General features: G+C 32.7%; 1 protein-coding gene and 1 long non-coding RNA gene across 4 annotated transcripts; both read right to left on the bottom strand.

Moving 5' to 3' along the window:
* Nucleotides 1-1,039: 1,039 nt before the first annotated feature.
* Nucleotides 1,040-21,242, bottom strand: LOC123302675. Its single transcript, XR_006535542.1, has 3 exons — nt 21,228-21,242; nt 20,154-20,155; nt 1,040-1,495 (listed from the first exon to the last, which is right to left on the bottom strand). It is a non-coding gene; the product is annotated as an uncharacterized LOC123302675 (long non-coding RNA).
* LOC123302649 (calcium/calmodulin-dependent protein kinase type 1) lies at nt 3,300-20,455 on the bottom strand. Of its 3 annotated transcripts, none has more exons than XM_044885688.1 (8): nt 19,746-20,455; nt 19,516-19,650; nt 8,648-8,704; nt 6,210-6,284; nt 5,999-6,137; nt 5,544-5,935; nt 5,383-5,470; nt 3,300-4,571 (listed from the first exon to the last, which is right to left on the bottom strand). In XM_044885688.1, exons 1-8 carry the CDS (start codon nt 19,847-19,849, stop codon nt 4,410-4,412), a joined length of 1,152 nt encoding a protein of 383 aa, XP_044741623.1. In that variant the 5' UTR covers nt 19,850-20,455; the 3' UTR covers nt 3,300-4,409. The 3 variants fall into 3 exon arrangements, with proteins under 3 accessions (XP_044741623.1, XP_044741625.1, XP_044741624.1); XM_044885690.1 differs by lacking the exon at nt 8,648-8,704 and adding an exon at nt 8,776-8,780 and having other exon boundaries at nt 6,210-6,318; XM_044885689.1 differs by lacking the exon at nt 8,648-8,704.
* Nucleotides 21,243-21,764: the final 522 nt, after the last annotated feature.

Genomic DNA, 21,764 nt, shown 5'->3' on the forward strand with positions numbered 1-21,764 from the left:
TTCCACCAGAGGTGTAGAATACAAGCTGTTTCAATGAAATGGCTAGAAGTACTATTCCGGAAGATCATGATCATTCAGCGAACCCACAAGAGAAAAAAAATCATTGAAAGGTTAGAAAATCTGCTCGACAAGTAAAAAAACATGAAGAGTAGAAAATCGAATTTAACTTGTACACTTTTGTACTGCCAACAAAGCATCTATTATTTGAAACTGACAATAATCTGACGAACACAACTTTTTTCTTAACTTTGAATTAAACTTGGCAATAATTGATTGGGACTTTTGGAACTTTGATAAATTGTATTTAAAAACAATTTGATTGGATTTGAGAGGATACTTTTTACATTTAATTATTGGATCAAGACAACCATATCGCGCGTATTTCAAAGCATAAAACATTGGAGTGGATTGGGTAGTAGGGTAGTAGAGGGTATTTTTGGGTATTCTTGTGGAGATTCACAAAACCCTGCTTTGTGATGTGGTCTCCTACTACAAATATTTACTAAAATATTTACTATATCACTGTGTTATACCAAGTTAAATCACATATGTTTGTTTTTATTTTTGCTATTTACACACAGATCATCAAAAATAATTTGTACACCTAAAAAACTGTAACGAAATTCCCACACAAATAACAAACATCAACAATTGATTTTGATTCTTAACTGAAGGGGGAGTCAGCAATGCTGCAACTAACTGCACAGAACACTGTTCAAACTGACCAGAGAGCGCTTAAACTCAAAGGTCTATTTATCATTTGGTTTTTGGAACGTCTAAGAACTTCAAGACTGATATAAACAAATCTCTACACACAATGACTCCAAAGATTGCCACCAAAAAATTTAGGCTCGCTCTACTTCCTTAAGCCTGGCAGTGTATCACGACTACTGCAGGAGCTGACACAGTGGTGACGAGGAGGAGACAATGTCTCATCTTCTCTGTCACTGCCCAGCTCTTGTCATGAGGAGAACTTACTCGAGCCAACCTCTCTTTGACGACCTCTCCGACCTAAAGTCAGTTGACGTCAAAGCCCTCCTGCTGTTCTTAAACAGCTCCAAATGGTTCATGGAGTAGTGGCCGGGGATTGGCCAACCCTTTTACGGAAACCGAGAAAGGACTTTTAAAAAGCACATAAATCCAGCAAGTTTTGAATGGTCAAAGACGGACGTCAGAAAAATTTACTTGAAAGGGGGGGGGGGTTGGTTATAGATTTGTATCCAAGATGTCCCATGATAAACTACACAAGTTGCATGTCCTAATTAGCATATAAAAATCGTACGAACAGGAAGACAGCTAATACCAGGAGTGGCAACAGGAATTAAAGGAAACAACAGGTTGCATTATCCTCCAGCCTCATGAGTGACATATGTCTTTTAAGATTACAATGAACAATACGGCGAAAAGCACCCAAAACCAGAAGGTCTGTACCTTTTGGGCTTTTGCCAATGAACTAGATTCACCTTGCGGTATTATACCCGGCTATATTTATGAACTGAACCACCCAATCATTAAGGGTCCCAGATTCCGGTTCCTGATATTGGAGTCTGGCTCTTTCAACTCTGAAATAATGTTCGGTAATATGGAAGCAAAATTTGGGCCAACTATGATGGTGATTATCTTGGGGCCATTGTGTGTAGAAGCTTAAAAAATTAAATCTGGTATGTGGGAACGAAATTTTAAAACAAATGCTTGAAGTTGAGCTTCGTATTACTTGAAACTAGCATTGAAAACAAAAATTCCCAAAAAAATTAACAATTCAGTCTTAGAAAAATGAATAAGCGGTTTTCTTTTGTTAACAAATTCTGGAATCAAGTAATCAGAATGAATTTTTTTTTCTGTTTGAACGGAGTATCTTTGTTGTTTTTAGTTTGCCAGCAAACTTTCGAATGATATGTATCGATGGATGCGATTTTTTTGTTTTTAGGTAATCCACCTGTGTAGAACGTAAATTTCTTTTTAAAAATGGTAATGATAAATTTTTATTTACATATTTTTTTAATCGTATATTTGTTTGTTTTCTTAAATCTAAATGTTTCGTCAATAAACATTCGTCGATATTAGCTCAGCAAAATTTTTGGACTCGAAAATAAAACCGATCGATTTTTTGTTTCTAAGAGATAGTCAAGACATTTGCAAGACGAAGAGAAATATTTGGTTTAGAAAGTCCGTTTCTACCTAAATTCGATCACAGCCCATATACCCTTTTCCAGTTACCTCCAACTAGGTAAAATCTTCTAGTACAGATTATTGAAGAAATAAGTTCTAACAATCTCAATTTTGCGATGAGAGTGATCAAAGCATGAGATCTGAGACATTCTTTACTTGCACCCGTGGTGTGTATACTATTTTTCCGCTTGACGGAAAGTGGCAACTTCGTTTAGCACAGCGGGACGAAAGTTAGCACAGCGGGACGAAAGTTAGCACAGCTTTCCGCCCGGAGGGGAGAAAAAGAAATGTATTGTGCTCCCTAAAAGATTTTAATTCAACAAGAGATATGTAAAAGTATTCCCCGAGGAAGATATCCTATGTCCAAGAGTCCAAACGTCTAGAGAGCGACACGATCGTTGATCGATTTTGAGGCATATCGACGAAGTTCAAAACATGATTAAGTTAAAATAGTTAAGATAGTAAAAGTTTAACTTTGATATTAGAAAAAGTGATTAACAATGGTTTCATTTGCAAATATAACGAGTAATATTTTTTTTCTTTTCTTTGTTAACTCAAAATCACGAAAATGAATTTTCTTTTTTAAAGCTAGTGATTTTCACATGTTATTTTATTAATTTTTTTTTTTAAATATGTCCAAGGCATTCATTTTTTTTTTTTTTATTTTGTAAATTTAAAAACAGCCCAAAAAGATTTAACACATTTTTTTGCACATTTGTATCAATTTTGGAAAATATTGGAACCGAAAAAGAATGTCAGTTTTCAAAATGCAAACTATCCAGTTTTGTATGAAAAACCACTTAAATCCGAAGATCCAAGTAGCTTTTTGAATTGTGCATTAAGATTTGTGCAACAATCAAAACAACAAACATAACCCAATCCAAAAATTAGTTTGCATTACAAAACTGGAGGTGGTCGTGGTTGTGAAACACGTACAAAACCATTTTTTTAAAAAGTTATATTTACATACAATTAATTTTTATCTGCTAGCGATTGACTTTCATCTGTGAGTACATTCCATAGAGTAGTAGATTACAGTCGAAATTATATACGGGACGTGAAAAAATCATTATCTAAGCCGTAGGAGAAGATGTCCTAAAATGATCCCTCAAATGTAATTTATAGCCAAACAAGTTTTTAGAACTATTCAATATTTCCCAAAAGACATCGATTTTCCGACCTTCGTAAAAATAGTGGGTAAAATGATCACATAGTATGAACACAAAAATTACAGGTCAAATCATCTAAACCAAGACATTAAAGACCCTCCGAATCATGGGGGACCATTTTATCTATTATAATTTTACACACAAAATAGGGATCATTTTAACCAATAAAAAGGGGATCATTTTACCTATTATAATTTTACACACAAAATAGGGATCATTTTAACCAATAAAAAGGGGATCATTTTACTCGTAACGATACAAAACTGTCAACAGAAGCCAAGAGAAAAATAAACATCGGAGGAAAATTACACAAAATTTGAATTATACTATTTTACCATAGATCAAAGATCAAAATAGCTTATAGATCGCCATAAGTTTTGTTTAACGATTAATTTGATCACGTTGAAGCCATCTATCGATAAATATATTCGATGGCTTTAATGGTTCATTTGTAAAAACAAGGGATCATTATGTAGCTTTTTCCCGAATTAAAATCCACAAAATATAAAAATACAATTCTCGGTTTATGGCCATTCTATTCCAAAATACCCCGATTTTCAAAACAGAAATATTTCACTTGGAGGGGAAAGTCAATCTACTACTCTATACTTGGCATCAGACGAGTACAGGGAAGCAAAAAAAATTATTAACGACAAAATATTTACACGAATGAAAAATTTGTATAGATCACAGATCAGCCGAAACAAATGAAGAAAGCACAAGATATGTTAGGACATATGATCAAGAAGAGTGTCTGCACATATACATGTCATCACAGGGTTCATTATTTACATTGAAATTGGATCGTTCTGGATGGCTGAAGACACACACCATCACCAAAATAAATCATTCGTCGCAAATAAATTGTTGCGCGCAATTACACAAAATGTATACAAATGTTCTTGTTTTTGGGAGTTAATTTGTAAAAGCATGTTTTGAGGGAGGGGGTAGGCTTACTTGATTAGGAGGAGTGTAGGAGGGAGGGGTTTGGTTTAATAATGATTAAAAGTTTTACATGAATTTCAATTAATAAGTTTTGATTGGCCGTCCTGGTATTATGTTTGTTAATTATTAGTTATTGCTAGTTGGAAGCGATGATCCATTCAAATCTTGCTGCAATTGTTGTTGCTGCTGTGGGGCGGATGACTGACGTGCTCCACCCGTCATACCACTACTGCTACTTAGGGCCATTCTTTGCATTTGTCGAATTACAGTAGCTGCATGATATGCTTGCTGTAAAATAATTTCAAAATTATATTAGGATAAGAACATCGATCTTCACTCCATATAACTGGATACAGGACTCTGGATACATAACTGGACAGGATAAAATTGATTGGAAGTGTACTCAAAGATAGCAGAGAACTGCCGAATGTCCTTAAACAAACTGTTCTTAAACGTACTTGTGGTGCTACAAGACAGATATGGTCTGAGTACAATCGTAGGGTTGCGGCTACTACCGGACGAACGCTTGGACTTGGCAGTGTATCATGACTACCGCAGCAGCTATGACAGTGTGGAGTAAGAAGAAACGATGTCTTATCTTCTCTGTCACTGCCCAACTCTTACTACAAGGAGGTGGCCTCACTTGAGCCAGCCTTCCTTTGACGATTTCTCCGACCTGAAGTCCGTTGACGTCAAAGCACTCCTGCTGTTCTTAAATAGCTAAAAATGGTTCATGGAGTAGTTCCGGGGATGGGCCCACAGACTCTATGATCTAAGTGTGTCTCACCCCCAGAACAGCCAACCTAAACTAACCTAACCTAAATTTGAAATATAAATTAGCGGCTCTATGGTTTCATTTAGTATTTAGCCACTCATTCTGGGGCCTTTATCCAGTTATATAGAGATCAGAGAAAAAATGATTTTATCGGGATGAACTACAACTCGTTCGAATGCTTTTAGTTCGTAAGTTTTTGAATGAGAAGTCGAAGTATTTTGAAAGTTCCAAAACGGTCTAGTTTTTGACTAGCCACCAATATACTTTTGGTCTCAGAAACTGAAATGGGTTAAAAATACCTTTATTAATGAAAATTGATTTTACCTTCCATCGTGATTTAGCAAAATTCTTTTTAAGTTGTTCAGAAACAGTGCCGTGTATGTTCTTATCGCTGGCAGCATTTCCACAAATCCTACGGGAAAAAAAGTGATGACATTGTAAGTAAAATTGTATAAGAATTAAGAGGAGAAGGGGTGTTGTCTTACCAGGGGTGTTGTAAGGCCTGTCGACAAGTAAAACGTTTTTCAACATTAACACACATTAACTTTTGAATAAAATCTTTCGCTGAATCACTAATTTCATCCCAATATGGTGAATCAAACTCAAATTCCCCCTTTAAAATCTGTGCAAATAAATTTGCATCGTTCTCATCATAAAATGGTGGATATCCACAAAGTAAAATGTATGATATCACTCCTATACTCCATACATCAACTGCTTTGCCATAAGGTTTCTGGGCGAGTACTTCGGGAGCCACGTAACCTGGTGTTCCACATGCTGTTGCCATTATACCAGAATCTTCCATTTTTGATAAGCCAAAATCACTAATCATTATTTTGCTATCTTCATCTGGACTATAATATAGTAAATTTTCTGGCTGTAATAGAATTTTTGGTTAAATATTAGCTAATTAAACTCAAAAAGCGTGACTTTGCGTTACCTTCAAATCACGATGCACAACGCCTTGTTCATGCATATAATCTACAGCTTCCAATACTTGTCGAATTAAATGTGAGGCATCTTTTTCGGTATACGATCCTTTTTCCACAATTCTATCAAATAGCTCTCCCCCAGTAACACTACACGCAAAAAAAAAAATTACCAAATTTAGAATGATTTTTGAGAATTTGCATGTACAATTGAATACTTACAGCTCCATAACTAAATATACTTTTGATTTATCTTCGAAAGTTTCTAACAATTGAACAATATTTGGATGTTTCAGTCTAGAAAGTATTTTATGATTAGTTTCATTGAAATCTTTTTTAAAATATTTACACAATTCTGTAATTTTTTTTCTCGAATAATCTAGCAATGAGTTTTTTATCAAAATACAGTCAAAATTCGGACACAATGCCATTGAAACGTACCTACAATTATCGTCATTATATCCGATTGTATATATTTATAAGCGACATTAACTTATTTATTTATTATTTATTCTGAAAAAAATTCTTAATATCAACCTCATCGCAAGATCAAATATGGCGAATGGGGCGACGAATGTGATACAACTATCATACGGGAGTTGAATGGTGAAGTTGACACAAACGCATGAGTTGTTTGTATGAAATCAATCTACTGTCTAACAAATTTCAAATATTGTTGTTTTAAAATGCAACATAGTTTTAAACAATCTTTTTTTTGATTGGTTCTACTAATAAATATTATAACAAAATACTTATGTGATTGTCACAACTACATGAGTAGGTTTATTAGTATTTAAACCAGCGACATATAGATTGCTATTGATTTTAGTGTCTTAAGTCCACAGCTGTACCGACTGCGCTACTGACGGTTGTACATGTTTACACAAATATTCTATATGTTCTGAATCCAAAAGGTCCGGATTCGAGTCCTGGTGCGAGTGTATTTCTTTCAATTCTGTTTAATTATAATATACCTTTTACTTATCCAAATTTTGGCCGTAATGTTCTTATAAACGATATGTTCACATATGTATTCAATCAGACCCGATCAATTCACCGTTATAAGCGTTGTTCCTTATAAACGATTTTGACTGTACTTTCAATTTTTCTAAATAAATTCGCAAAGATTCTGAACAGGATATTGTTTGCAAACGAATTAAATTTAATTTAATCATCAATGTAATTAATTAATTAATATTTTTTTTTTTTTAATTAATAAATAAAGTCAACTGCACTTAAGTCATTAAGTATGCACTTGAAAGTACAATCACTTTTAAGTGCATTATCTCAATTAATAAATAAATGATTAATTACACTGGTTGACACAAATTTTGTTGCAGAAACATGAATTTTTTGATTGTATAAGATTTTAGTTGGGACTTATATTTTAGTCTTATAAGATCTTTTGTATTGAATTATTCTAGAAGCATTACAGCTGTAATAAACTTTAGGTCTTTTTCACTTGAGTGGAGATCAGTATCGTTTGAGAGAGACACTTTTGCATTCACACAGAAAGTGTGTAGCCCAGTTTTTCTCGATTTTTGGATAAAATATTTCAAAAACCTTTCGTAATAGTGAAATTCTGAAGCCACATGAGTCTAACAAAAAACATAATCAAATTTTGTTGACCAGTGTTATTAGATTTAGCCATCTTTAATCATTTTTTTTGTAATTAAGAATAGTCAAAATTACTTTATTGTTATAATCAAGCCTGAATAAATACTCATTTACTAAAGGTTCCGTCCATTAAATATTTTATCGAACCTTTATTTGAGTTAAAATTTTTGGCAAAAACGACTTTGATTCAGGAATTGATTCAATAAGCATCATCTTTCAAAAATTCAGTACGTCCAGTCAAAAATTTAGTACGTCCAGCCCGTTTTCTATTTAAGGGTCGGGTTGAGTCGCCGCAATCCAGCTTCACTCCCTTCCCAGACGCAGATTTACTATAAATTTTGTTGGCTAAGTATATGTTTGTACCAAACTACTGTTGAGTTTACGGAATTTTTAGACCAAAAAATAAAAGTATTATTACTACGACCTGAAAATTTTTCATGGATTTCAATGTGGATTTATAGGCTTAGAAGGAAAAATTGATAAGCTTACAAGTGGTCGTTTAGATTTACTAGTGATAACAATGGAATCAATTCCCGAATTCATAAATTATTGAACTTTTAAGACATACTGAAAAGCGACGAATATTTCTACTTCAATAATCTACTTGATCGTTTTGAAAACGCTTAATGAGACATGCGCGACAAATTTTAAATAAAATTAATAATATTTGGACGTAATTATTTTGAAACTAAAATTAAAAAATTACAGAATTGTATAAAATTATATTTGTAATTACTAAATTAAACAATGCATGCAAATTACAAGAAAATAAAAAGTTTCAAATTTGAAAAAATTATCTATTCTAAAAAAAAAATATTTTTACTTTGAAATGAAAACAAAAACAAAACCGTACTTTCAAGAAATACGCATGAATTTTGCTCGAAAACAAATGGACCGGATAAAAAACAGGATGTTTCAAAAACTTTGAAACACTCTGTCTTTTGTGGGGCTTATATTTCTAAGGGGTTGTTTTTTTTTTTTTTTGAAATAGTATTAAATCTAATTTGAAAACAGAAAGGGTTGTTTTAGGGAGCTAAACTCACCGAGTTGGTTGTACAACATTGTCCATACTCTTCTGAGGTTGCGTTTGTTCACTAAACCTAGACATAATTGATTTATTTCAATCAGAGATTTATTTCAATCTGATAGATTTTTTTTTAAATAAACTAACTAAACCTAATAACTATTGATAATTAATGAGAGATCTAAGTATCTGAGATCAATTTTCAAACCCGTCTCTAATACTCCAAACCAAATTAGACATTTGGCTACTTAAATTCTGAATCAAGAAGTTTCTCAATGTAAAATTGTAGGTTTCTAAGTTTTAAAACTCACAGCATCTCGTATATTATATATACAGCGTGTTCTGTTATTGACTGCAGAACGTGGGCTAACTGATTAAGCTCATAAAGTTGATTAAAAAAGTTATTTACCAAATTTGGATCTGAGGCCTACTTTTCGAGATAATTAACAAAATAAATAACTTTTTCCTTTGTCTTTATGAGCTTATTTTGTAGGCCAACGTTCTGCAATCAATAACAGAACATCCTGTATTTATACAAAGTGTTCTATAATGTACTGCAAAAATTATTCAGACTCGCACACAAGGAATTCCGTATATGCCGGAAAAAATAATTTTTGTATTAATTTTTAAGGGAAGTCTCCGATTATGAAAAATTAAGTATTCTAAAGTTTTCACTCAAATCTGCGGTCGTTTTGAAATGATTGTCGATTGCAACAGTTGATCTCAGACCTCCTACCCTAAATACAGCGTGTCTTATCTAAATTTACCCCTTTTTAATGGATAAATTTATATAAAACATTTACACTAAATGTTTATTTTAAATCTTTCACCTGAATATTTATATCGAAGTGTTTCTAGAAATCGTAAGTCGAATGAGAGTTAAATCATTATTGGTTTTAATTTTAGTTGCTGAGGAAAGAATTCCGAAACATTCACAAATTCTGTTTCGGAATTTCGGAAAACTCGGTATAAAAAGTAATTTTGACTCAAAAAATGAGTGTGTTTTATCGAAATTGGAGCTAGATAATTTTTATACGATACCCCCCTCCCCTGGTACTTACGACTCGTTGTGTAAATTCTAAGGTTATTAAAGAACGAAAAGAAACATATACAATAGTCTCCGATAATCGGGAGTCAATAAAAACCAGATTACTGGATTTGGTGACCGTACTCCCACAGGGTTCGGATTATCGAGACTCACTCGAGATTTTTTCATACTTGGATTTTCTTGATAATTCCCGGTTTATGGCCCAATATAAAATATCACAAACCGGGAAATATAAGCTATATCTTTCCGACCAAAATCACTTTTAATCATTTTATTATATAAACACTTCGCTGAGGAAATATTTAGGTTGAAGTTATAAAACAGGACATCTCGCTGTATTATTTCTTTTACCTTTTTTAATTATTCTTAAACCTTAATTAATTATCTTAACATAAACAAATGATTAAATTAAAAAACCATGTTGCTAATCAGTAAATAAAAAATAAAAAATAAACCACAAAAAAAAATTAAAAAATTGTGTTTTGTGTGTATTTATGATTAATATATAAAACGCATGCGCAAACATATTATTATTATTATTATTATTTAAATAATTATTCAATAAAAAGTAGGTACTGACTAGCAAGATGGGATAATTATAATAAATATAGAGAAAAACATGCTTTGTTATTTCATTTATCTTTTGGGTAGAGCATCATCGTGGCCAATTGTGTTGGGAAAATTATTTCGATGAAGTTATTTTAAAGAATAATGGTCTGGAAACTTTAAATAATTTCTTTAAACTTTAAAGTTTACAGGTTTATGTCAACAAGACTCAGATTTCGAGATACAGTGGAGTTTGCAAGAGCATAAACTTTCTTTTAACCCGCCAGCAGTTTCGTTATGAGCACTTTGCTGACGCCCTATTTAAAACCTAAATAATTCTCAGAGTTTTTCCACCACAACTACAGTTTGTAAAAATTATATTTTTTTGAACGTCCTTCAAAAAATTGTGAGAAGATCTCTCATCACGAGAGTAAAGGTGTAAGTAATAAAATATTAAATTCAGAAATTTTCTTGTTCGTGTACTTTCATTAGTTTAATATAAGTCGTACTCGTAATCAAACTAGTACATTAAAAAATCAATTTTTATAAAATTATGTAGAGATTATGAAATCTTCGAAATAATTTTCCAAACACTTAATGCTCCACTCCACACTAAAAAAAAAGTTTGTCCCTCCTGGTAACCATTAATATTACAACCCCCGTGATTCCACTTCTATGTATGTAAGGAAACAATGAAAATTGAAAAATTGAAACATTCCTATTCCTGATTGAAGTTTTGATAATACAAGGCTGATGATTTATTTAAGACAATTTAGAATTTGAAAGAATCATTTTGTATTTCTGAACTATCTTAAATAAATTCCAAAAAAACGCTACAATTTTACCATCAAAATTGGGGTCAATCTACATATCAAGATGGAGGATTTTTTAAAATGTGATAAATCATTTTTATAAATGTATTTTTTTTATTTCACTTGCAGAAATTTATGTATTGCGTGTGTGTTTGTGGGTGTGTGGGTGTGTGTGTTAGAGATGAGACGAACGTACTTTTTATATTCACGAACGCAAATGCGAAGATTAACTTTAAGGATATATGCAAGGATTGGATAATACTAGGGATTTCAATAAAACTTTATAAATACATTTTTTGATTAACAAAGTTTACAAAAATCACCAAAAATTCCTAGGTCACCGGGCTTTTTATTAATTATTTTATCGTTCAAAGTTGGTTGAAAAAATGATGAATCAGTTAGGTTATCCTTTTCAATTGGATATTTCTATATCAAAAAATCTACAGAATGTGATAAAAAACTATCTCAAATATTTAAACAATCTTGTAGTTTATAAAAATTACCATCAAAATATAATATTGTCGATGATATCAAAACTAAATTTTAATTTAATTATGAGTTCATCGAAGATCCAATTTTTTTATAAACAGAGATATAGTTAGTTTATTAATGATTGAAGAGCGATATCTATATTATCAAATTTATAAGCATCACTTGTACACAATATATTATATATTTTTGTAGTTGTGTGGTATTGCAAAGCCAAAAATATCTCATTACTTGACTACAAAACATGTATTTGGTTTATATGTGTGTACCGTGCAATAAACCAAAACTTTTTTACAATACTGTATGGATACTTTTCATTTGTAAAAGAGGTGAAGGTAAAGTTGAAATTACCCTGCAAAACGAAGAAAGGGCGGCCGCGGCGTAATAATAAATAATTATGGAAAATTATTTGTAATAAATAATTATGTAAAATTATTTATTATTACACGATAACAATGGAATCGAAAGAAAATTGAAGCCTTTTCATGTGGCAAGAGCCAATGTCAACATGATTGGTTTTTTTTTTTTAAATCAATCATCAATCGATCGATAGGTATTGTACATATAATACAGTCAATATCAGTTAAAGCGACACCATAAAATTATTTGTCTTTAAGAATATACAAGCGCCAACGCAATTCTAAATAAAAGGCTTGCTTTTTTTAATATAAATTTGGACTAAGTCAAACAATTCTTAAAATTTTAGGGGGGGGGGAGGTTGTCCGATTATTAAAATAAATAAAGGCATATATTTAACATTGCTTTTATGAGAAAACGGTAAATGGATGATATGTTTTCATAGATTTCTCCAAAACTAGTCTAACGGTGAAAATTATTGAACATAGAAAAAAGATATCAAGTTGAGCAATAGAGCTCATTTGGGTCTTAGATCCCTAGGACCCATCTTGTAAACGGTTAGAGATAGAACAAAAGTTTAAATGTACAAAATGTTCCTTATAAAAAAATAAACAACTTTCGTTTGAAACATTTTTTCAAAAACATCACTGTTTACCCACGAGGGCGCAAATTGTGTGCAAATTTTATAGTATTTATTATATGGGAATATCAGTTATGAATGTGTGGCTATCTAAGAGTGGATATCTTTCTGCGTAAAAAAACAAACGATTGCATAATCAAAATTGTCTATACATGGTATTTCAACAGTTAACTCATTCAATTGTTTATTTTCACTTGTTATGACCCAACCCAACTCTATAAATTATTATTGGCTAAACTATAATATATTTGCGAATTTTTTAGTCTCACTAAGTTAAAGAGCGTGGTCGCGGTTGGGTTTCAACGATGTTCTCATGTCGTTATATATAATTTTGACTGTAGTTATGCAAATATTCGTTTTATTGTCATTGAAAACAACTACGTAAAAAAAATTCTAGACAATTGATCAATTTCTATTTTGTGTGATGTACTTTTTTTTCTTTTCACGTGAACGGTGAAACATTCACATATTCAATTATTCAAAATGTCTTTAATTTAAAATTAATTAGACTTATCAATTAATTTATATCCATAATTGCATTGAAATATCTATTTTTTAAAAATAATTTTGTTACAGTTCTATAGTCAATTGCATCTACAGCCTAGATAGAAAAAACATTTTTTGAAAATTTTCGATTTTCCAACAAGAGTGTCATGACTATACAAATCATTGAAATTTTGATCCAAGTAAGTCTAAATGTATACATAGAGGTCCTTTATGACTGGACTAAGTATAAATAAGCCAAAAATGATCAAATTTGACTTTTTTCGATAGAAAAAACATTTTTTGAAAATTTTCGATTTTCCAACTAGAGTGTTATGACTATACAAATCATTGAAATTTTGATCCAAGTAAGTCTACATGTATATTCGATTCGCAAAAGGTTGTGTCATTTACCGGGCGCCAAATGGTCCGCAAACAAAAAATTGCTGAATAATTTTTATTTTTATTATAATTGATTTCTGCAAAATATATTTTAAATTTAGTGCCTAGGCCGGGTTGGTTGTCTGGTTGGGTCAATAGTAATCAGAGTAGTGCGTTCAGCTGTTGCGATTGCCTGTTTGGGCTCATGTACTCGGGTTCACTTTATATACCCGGTCAGTTGCCCCGGTTGGGATAAGATATTCGGGCTAGCGATACTAGTTACCTTGCAGGGTTTGCATAAGTTGGGGCAGCATATTCGGCCCCGATCTGTCACCTTTCATGGCTCACGTCATAGGCAGCAAAATGCCAGGAGAATTGGCTAGAGTTAAATAATAGGTATCTTTTGAACTAATTCGCCCTGGTAGCTCAGTTGGTTAAGGCGTAATCAATTCCGTCCGCGGTATGCTTAGGGTAGCGGGTTAATTGACAGTTGTGATGGGCTGGTGTAGTGCATGGTATATGCATGAAGGAGGTGCACTCAGCCTCTAAAATTGAGGAACTGATAAATGAAATTATCAGCGGAAAGGTGGTTGTTTCGGACAGTTTGTTAAAAAACTAATGTAAAAAAATGAATAACAAATATCTTGGGTCTTTGTCCAACTTATTACTGTGTGTCCGAAACAGTAATGAATCGTAATTGATGAAATGAAAAGGCAATTTCGGAATAATTAGATTCAATGCGGGATAATTTCAGTGACTGAACGGAATGAAAATGTTGGCTCTACAGTCAGATTCATAAAATATCTCGAAAATTACTCATTTAATGGTCAAATAAACACGATTTTTGTAATATTCGGGTCAAAATTACCTTATAAACTTAGTTTTATCGAAATCGGAAACAAAAATTTTTTTTACACTTTTTGCAATTTGTAAAAATCGAGAAAATCATAAAAAATTCAAAAAAACACAATTTTTGTAATTTTTGGTTGGGTTGGGTTGGGTTGGGTTGGGTTAGGTTGGGTTAGGTTGGGTTAGGTTGGGTTAGGCTGGGTTAGGTTGGGTTAGGCTGGGTTAGGTTGGGTTAGGTTGGGTTAGGTTGGGTTGGGTTGGGTTGGGTTGGGTTGGGTTGGGTTGGGTTGAGTGTGGGTGGTGGTGGTGGTGTGGGTGGTGGTGGTGATGGTGATGGTGGTGGTGGTGGTGGTGTGGGTGGTGGTGGTGGTGTGGGTGGTGGTGGTGGTGGTGGTGGTGGTGGTGGTGGTGGTGGTGGTGGTGGTGGTGGTGGTGATGGGTGGTGGTGTGGGTGGTTGTGGTGGTGGTGGTGGGTGTGGGTGGTGGTGTGAGTGTGAGTTGAGTTGGTTTTTTTTTCAATTTTATTGATCATTTATAATGAATTTGTCCATACAATCTCAGTTTTCGGAATAGCTCTGTTTTTACGATTATCGAGATTACTGTATATCATATTTTAAGGATTTCACGCTCCGGGTGGCTACCCGGCTCGCCCCCTGCTGGATTATTTTGTAGTATTAATAATTAAAACTTAATTTAATTAATAGTTGTGATGGACTGTTGTAGTGCATGGTATATGCATGAAGGAGGTGCACTCAGCCTCTGAAATTGAGGAGCTGATAAATGAGTTTATCAGCGGAAATTTATCAGCGGAACATATATGGTATCACAAAGGTTCTCTATAGCCTAAGTGTGTCCTTCGTGGACAGCCAATGCAACCTAACCTAACCTAACCTTTGAACTAATTCTAGATGATCATATACATTTCAAAATCTAGTCTTGTTTTCTCAACTACATTTTTTGTCTCAAATTTAAAGCCTAGCTTGAGCCTATGACTATTTATTTATTAATTAATTTGCGAGTATACTCTACATTTAATATTATACAGTTTTTCAATGAAGGGGTGGGGGGAGGTGTGGCTTGTTGCCAAAAAGGTATGTGCATACGCCTTGGTAGAGACTTTCTCTGTCATTTTTTTGTTAAAATAATATTCGACCTACATATTTGTATGATTTTCTTTCCAGAATTGAATCAAATGTCTAATTTGCTTGGACTATTTTATAATAAATGAACGTCTCAATCATTTAAAAATATATATAAAACAAAACAAAAGCAATCATTGTACTTTCGAACATGAATAATTTGTAAATTGATAATTGCTGACGTCATTGTGTGTTCTGTATCTCTTCTGACAACACTTTGACAAGTACTGTCAAAATCAGTTGCAACGAGAGAAATATATCTTCTAAGAGAAATGTCAGTAGAAACCATCAATTTAGTGATTCCCTCGCAAAATCATCATTTTGTGAAAAATATGAAAGTCAGATCCAGATGGTCAAAAACAGGAACTTTCAATTAAATGAAAATAAAGAGTCAAGTTAATCAAAATAAGAAAATTTGAGGTTAATTTAATAGCTGACATTCTTTACGAAGCATAGCTTGGGGGAGAAGCTTCTCTTCACTATTATCATTTCTCTGGCTAAAAAAATGGTGTCCTGGAGTTAAACTTTGCAGGCTTAATCTTAGATCTTAGGAAATAAGATCCAGGCTACAATTTTTACAGCGTACTCAGTTTTTTCGGAAAAAACTGGAATATTATGGAGTGAAATGTACTAAGGAGTGTATTTGATTACTCTTTTGCTAAAAATCATCCGGGCTTTCATTTTTCTTGAAAAGAATGATTTTCGTAGAAAAACCCACCGAATGAGACCCAGGTTACATAATAATTGTTGATAACTAATTGATAAGTAAGCCTAGTGGTTAAAGCTTCATGGTCTTTTTATCCAACTGCGAGTCGGAAGGAAGTGGGACTCCGATTCCTATTGTTTTTCCAATAATAGGCCCCACTTAATTGTTAAACTATTGGATTTGCGTTTTCTTTTCAATTTTAACTTAACGCAATCGGGTTTTTTGATTTTTTTTAACTGTTGTTTGATACTTAAACCGATATGCCACTTTATACCATGTTGTTATAAACGATAACTTCACTACTATACTTATTTGTGTTCAGTTTGAATCATGCAAATTGTCAAATTGAAGGTAATGGGGGATCTGTTATAAACAGTGTCATTATAATTGAACTTGAGTGTACTTGAGTATAGATGAGGTGATGTTTCTCACACGACGCGCGGTCCTTGAATAATAGATTTATATCAAGAATGGATAATATTGTATCTGAATAAAATATATTTATTGTAAATTATTTATCAAATTTTCTAAACAAATCACTGAATCACATTTCACATATCACATTATCTGACATCGTCAATACGAGATGGCCAACTAGAAATATTTCCCCACCCCGGGTCCCACATTAAAACATGTCCGAATTTATGTCATTCTACTCATCAATTTAAAACTAATGTAAGTTAATTCTGTTTCAAGTTAAGAGGTTTATTTTGAAAATTTTATGCTCAAATTGGACAGTTTTTAAGAAACACCAAAAACGCGGAAAATTAGATAGGCCATAACTGTAAAGCACCATTATCGTAGATCGTGAGAAAAGCTACAAAAAGGTACTGCATAACAATATATGTATCTCAACGGAGAACCGAGTTATTATGAAAAACTGAATATAACCCTTTTTCAAGATGGCGGAAAATCCACAAGGAAGTTTCGATCGGCAATTCGAAATTAAGCTTTTCTAGGCCTGCTCTACGTAATATCAAATATTTAGCTTTTTAGGTTCATACACATATCCTATTTAATCGCATGTCTTTCATAAATTCAGTGAAAATTTTGTTTTTGAAAATATGTAGAACATAAATTTAATGATGTTTGGACGCTCATTGCGCACGCGCCATTTTAAGTACATTGATGTTTGTCTTGTATAATGTTTGTAATGTGTTGGTATGAAGTTTGTTGTTTGTGTTCGAATGATTTTTAAAAAACAAAAAAAGTTAAGTAATGGATACTAAATTTTGGATACTTAAGTGAAAGTGTGTTTTCTTAGAAAGTATGTCAATGTTTGTGTTAATATACTTTTGAAAAAACAAATCAAAAAAAGGTTATGTTACAAACATTTGGATAATAAAGTTGTTTAGGTTATGTTAAGTATAATTTTGAATGAAAACAAAAAACAAGCATGATTTTCAAACTAGGGAAAAGTAATTTAAACTAATTTTCATAGGAGAATTGATTTCTGGGGGGAGATTTATGTGTTTATTGAAGTTAGAAAATGTGTGTTGTTCAAATTGTCAAATTAACTAATTTTCATGTTTTTATACACTGTATAAATGTAATATATATCAAGGTATACTAAGTTTAGACCCAAGTTTATAACTAGAGCTTACAAATATTGATGCTACGAAAATTGTATAGCATGTATTACATGGGAATATCAGTTATGTATGTGTGACATGTATGTATGTGTAATGTGACAGTGTAATCAACACTGTTTATAGGTACATTGTATTTCAACAATTAACTCAGGCAATTGTTCTTTATCTTAAATACGACACACTGCGAGCTCAGTTTTTCTTTTTTTTTCGATTTAAAGAGGAAAATATTTCCTAAGAGTTGATTCTTTCTTGTGTGTTTGGGCTGATCTTTCAACATTTCCTTGGGCATAATTAATCGGAAATCGCTATCACTATGGTGAACTTACAAAAGAGTTCAATCACGGGAAATATTGATGATTTTCCACAGAATAATCCATTGTTTATTTTGGGATTCAACAGGATATTCAAAATATTGCGAGGTGGGAAAAGGTAGTAATTTATTTTCTTGGGATTTTTTTTATTGATGCGATGAAAATTAGTTTGAATTACTTTGTTTGAATGATTGAATTGAAGTGAAGTCAGCGATAAGCACCTCTTGTCACAGTCAAACAGTGTTTCAAGAGTACTTTCGATTTATTTTTCTTTTTAATTATGAGATTATGTTTCAAGTATTTTTCCGTTTCAATGAAAAATGAAAATGTTGATTTTAGTAATTCAAAATATAAACTATAAAATTATAGTCTACTGAAAATAGCTTTTAATTATTAACAAAATAGGATTCAAAAATAGGGAAATGTAGTTTTTTCAGAAATATCTCTCTAAAAATTACGAGATTTCTCACGATTTGTTCTTTTTTGCCTTCGTACATTCACGCGAAATTACAAACTTTTCTTGGGCATTTTTTAGACGGCTATTTTTTTCTATACTTTGGACTTTTGCGAATACGTTCACTGCTAGAAAGTACTGCTTTTTTACAAGCTTTTCCCTAGTTTCACCGGTCCCGCTGTCTGTAAAAGCTTGAGGCGCTTAAATTTTTCGAATATTGAATAAATTTAGTCGCTTTTAAACTTCTTAGAAATGAAACAATGTACAGCCTTAATCATTCTCAGAATCCCAATCCCAGCCTATCTTATACATTTAAACGAGCAATTCTTGTATATATCTCGGAAATGGCTGCAACGATTTTCATGAAATTGGATACGCAGGGAGTTTTTGAGGCGAAAAGTCGATCTCGATAGGTTTCATTTTTAAAAAACGTCATATTATCAGTGTTTTCAGAAAAAACTAAAACATGCACTGCACAATATGACTCTTCCTGACATCTATTGGTGTATATCGTAGTTAACGAAATAAAACACATTAGCGGGACATTCAAATTGATATTTGTGTGGAGACATTTTAAACGGTCTTATATTAGTGACAAAATAATTTCTATGTTGATTTGAAATCCAATTTTGTAAGCAATCTACGAAAGTTATGGAGATATTTATGAAAAATTATATTTAACCCTTTTGGATTGGATTTTAAGCATAAAACTAATGTTAAAATTGGATGTTAGTACATTTTCAGTAAACTAAGTTCGTGAAAATTATGTGTATTGTTTATGTGTATATGGTATAAATGTGGAAAGCTGAAAATTCCGTGGTATACAAATTTCATGCGTCTTTCGTTTCAAAAAAAGAAAAATAATAAATATAAAGGTCGGAAAATTTATTGGTTAATAAGAAAAATAAACAAATGAATGAAAACATAATAAAAATATTCGGTTATAATGAAAATCCCTTGAAAATTGATCGTATCCAAAAATTTTCGTGCGAAACATGGAAATTAAAAAACCTCTGTTTTGCATGCACTTCAAAAAAAAAAGAAAAAAGAAACCAGGCATTGAAAATTTGAAAAACCTACCTTCTTAAAACTTTAATTTCATTTTCCAATGAATCTTCTTTCCCTTTCAGCGCTTTTTTATCGATAATTTTCACTGCAAACATTTGTCCGGGACGATCTTTACTTTCCGCTAAACGTACCTCCGAAAATGCACCGCTGTATTAAAGAAATTTTGTTTAGACCTTGACATCAATTACAATTACAAAAAAAACTTCTTAAAAAGGTTCTTTCAAAAAAAAAAATTTACTTACGTTCCAAGTAATTCTTTCAGGTAATATTTCTCATCCACGGAGATTTGTTTATCCCCATCCTTTTTGAGTTTACGTCCCGAATCCTTCTTACCAAACAGCGGCATTTTGAACCAAAACTTATCAATTTTTAATATTTTTTATTAAAATTACAATCGAGAAATATGTTTTCAATTGAAAGAAAATGATACATTCAAAACAAAATTTTCACATAAATTAATTTTCCAAACAATAATCTAATTAGTCAGAATTACAAGAAATAAAAATAAAAAACAAAAAAAAAACTTAAGAAGTGCAAAAGTTGACCGTTTTAGAGTCTTCTAATTTTCGTAAGGAAAACAGATTTTTTTTTGTTCACATCAAGAGAGTTGAGATGAAAATTTGTTGATTATTTGAACAACACACGCACACGCCTTTATAAAAACACTTGTTTCCAAAAAAAAAAACAAAATCTACACAAATTTGTGGATTGTTTTGGATGTTTTGTTTCTGCTGTTGACTTATTTGATTTTGAACATTTTCTTGGTTTGAGTTGCCATTTTTTCCATGAATATATCCAGGCAGTTGTTACCCATATGTGATGTACATCAGTACTTCTACTTGTAGTCTGTCCGCTGTCGTGTCGTGCTTATTCCAAACACTTCAATATTCAGTTTGATTGTAGATGTAGAATAGAATGCCACTAATACACTATGCGATGCCACTATGGTAGAGCGAGACCACGGCCAGAGTTATAGATAGTGAATATTTCCAGTTATAAAACATGTATGCTCTCTCCACTTAATTTTATTTTATCTTTTATACAGCACGATTCATAACTCATCACACCCACAGTGCCTCGGTCTAGACCAATACTACTATCACTAAAAGTACACTCCTTGACTCCTACATGTTAACGTTCTAACCTCTACCACCCTCCTCTACCCGCCCTCTGTCCGTAGGTTCACTATTAACCAATAAGTTTATATACATAGAGAACGTCAGGGAATCCCCACGTGTTCTTGTCCAATTACATACCAAAAAATAATATAAATAGCAGATACAAAATCTCTATCAAATGTTAATGACAGGACACAGGGGATCGCATCACAGGCATAGGCAAATGGGACTTACAGATGTCCCGCGGACTCCTTAGTTAAAATACGAGAAAGACAGTGACAGGCTAACCAGCGACAACCTAAAATATGAGTAAAACAGAGAGACAACATTTTTTTTCTACCTATATCATTACTATTAGAGAAACTGAGACAGGTAGTAGATTCGTATATCCGTCTCGCTTCCTCCTCTATGATCAAAGCGAACTTGGATAAAGAGGCACACAATAAAGTTATAACAATAGTGACTTCGACTTAAAATTACTGGCCCATGAGTTTACACAGTGAAATACCATGAATTCTTTGAAAACTGACTTATGTCTTTTAATCCCCAAGAGGACGTAAAGTCTCAACAAAGAAACACCATCGAATTGGATTTTTCATCATCGACTTGACTTCTCTCCAAGACTTGCTTTCTTCAGCTATTTCTTTGTCTATGGTTCTTTGCCAGGCGTGTCGAGGACGGACTATCTTTCGTCTTCCTTGGGGGTTCCCCTCAAGTGCTTTTTACTGGTGTTTGTTGGCATATGTTCCATAGCTCTCCGGTCAGTGGATGTATTAAGGATGTGTATGAGACAACAAAAACTTTCTCCAGAAGCACCAGACGTTGGTAATCCTCTGCCGAATATTAATGCAGTTCTGGTCTTGAAAGACACCATCACAAGATAATTCCAGAAAAAAAAAGTTTTATTCCTTTGTCTATGGTTCTTTGCCAGGTGTGTCAAGGACGGCCTTTATTTCGTTTTCCTTGGGGGTTCCCCTCAAGTGCTTTTTACTGGTGTTTGTTGGCATATGTTCCATGGCTCTCCGGTCAGTGGATGTATTAAGGATGTGTCTGAGACAACGAAAAGTTTCTCCAGAAGCACCAGACGTTGGTAATTCTTTGCCGAATATTAATGCAGCTCTGGTCTTGGAAAGACACCATCAC

Source organism: Chrysoperla carnea, chromosome X (genome assembly GCF_905475395.1).
Source record: "Chrysoperla carnea chromosome X, inChrCarn1.1, whole genome shotgun sequence".
Classification (NCBI taxonomy): Eukaryota; Metazoa; Arthropoda; class Insecta; order Neuroptera; family Chrysopidae; genus Chrysoperla; species Chrysoperla carnea.

What these genes read in the sequence shown, in the direction of transcription:
- LOC123302649 (XM_044885688.1), bottom strand. Translation starts at nt 19,849, where the DNA reads ATGCCGCTGTTTGGTAAGAAGGATTCGGGACGTAAACTCAAAAAGGAT. An exon ending in GTATATTTAGTTATGGAGCT is followed by an intron (nt 6,138 to 6,209) that starts GTAAGTATTCAA and finishes TTTTGCGTGTAG; the next exon opens with TGTTACTGGGGGAGAGCTAT. An exon ending in TTGCTAAATCACGATGGAAG is followed by an intron (nt 4,572 to 5,382) that starts GTAAAATCAATT and finishes ATTATTTTACAG; the next exon opens with CAAGCATATCATGCAGCTAC.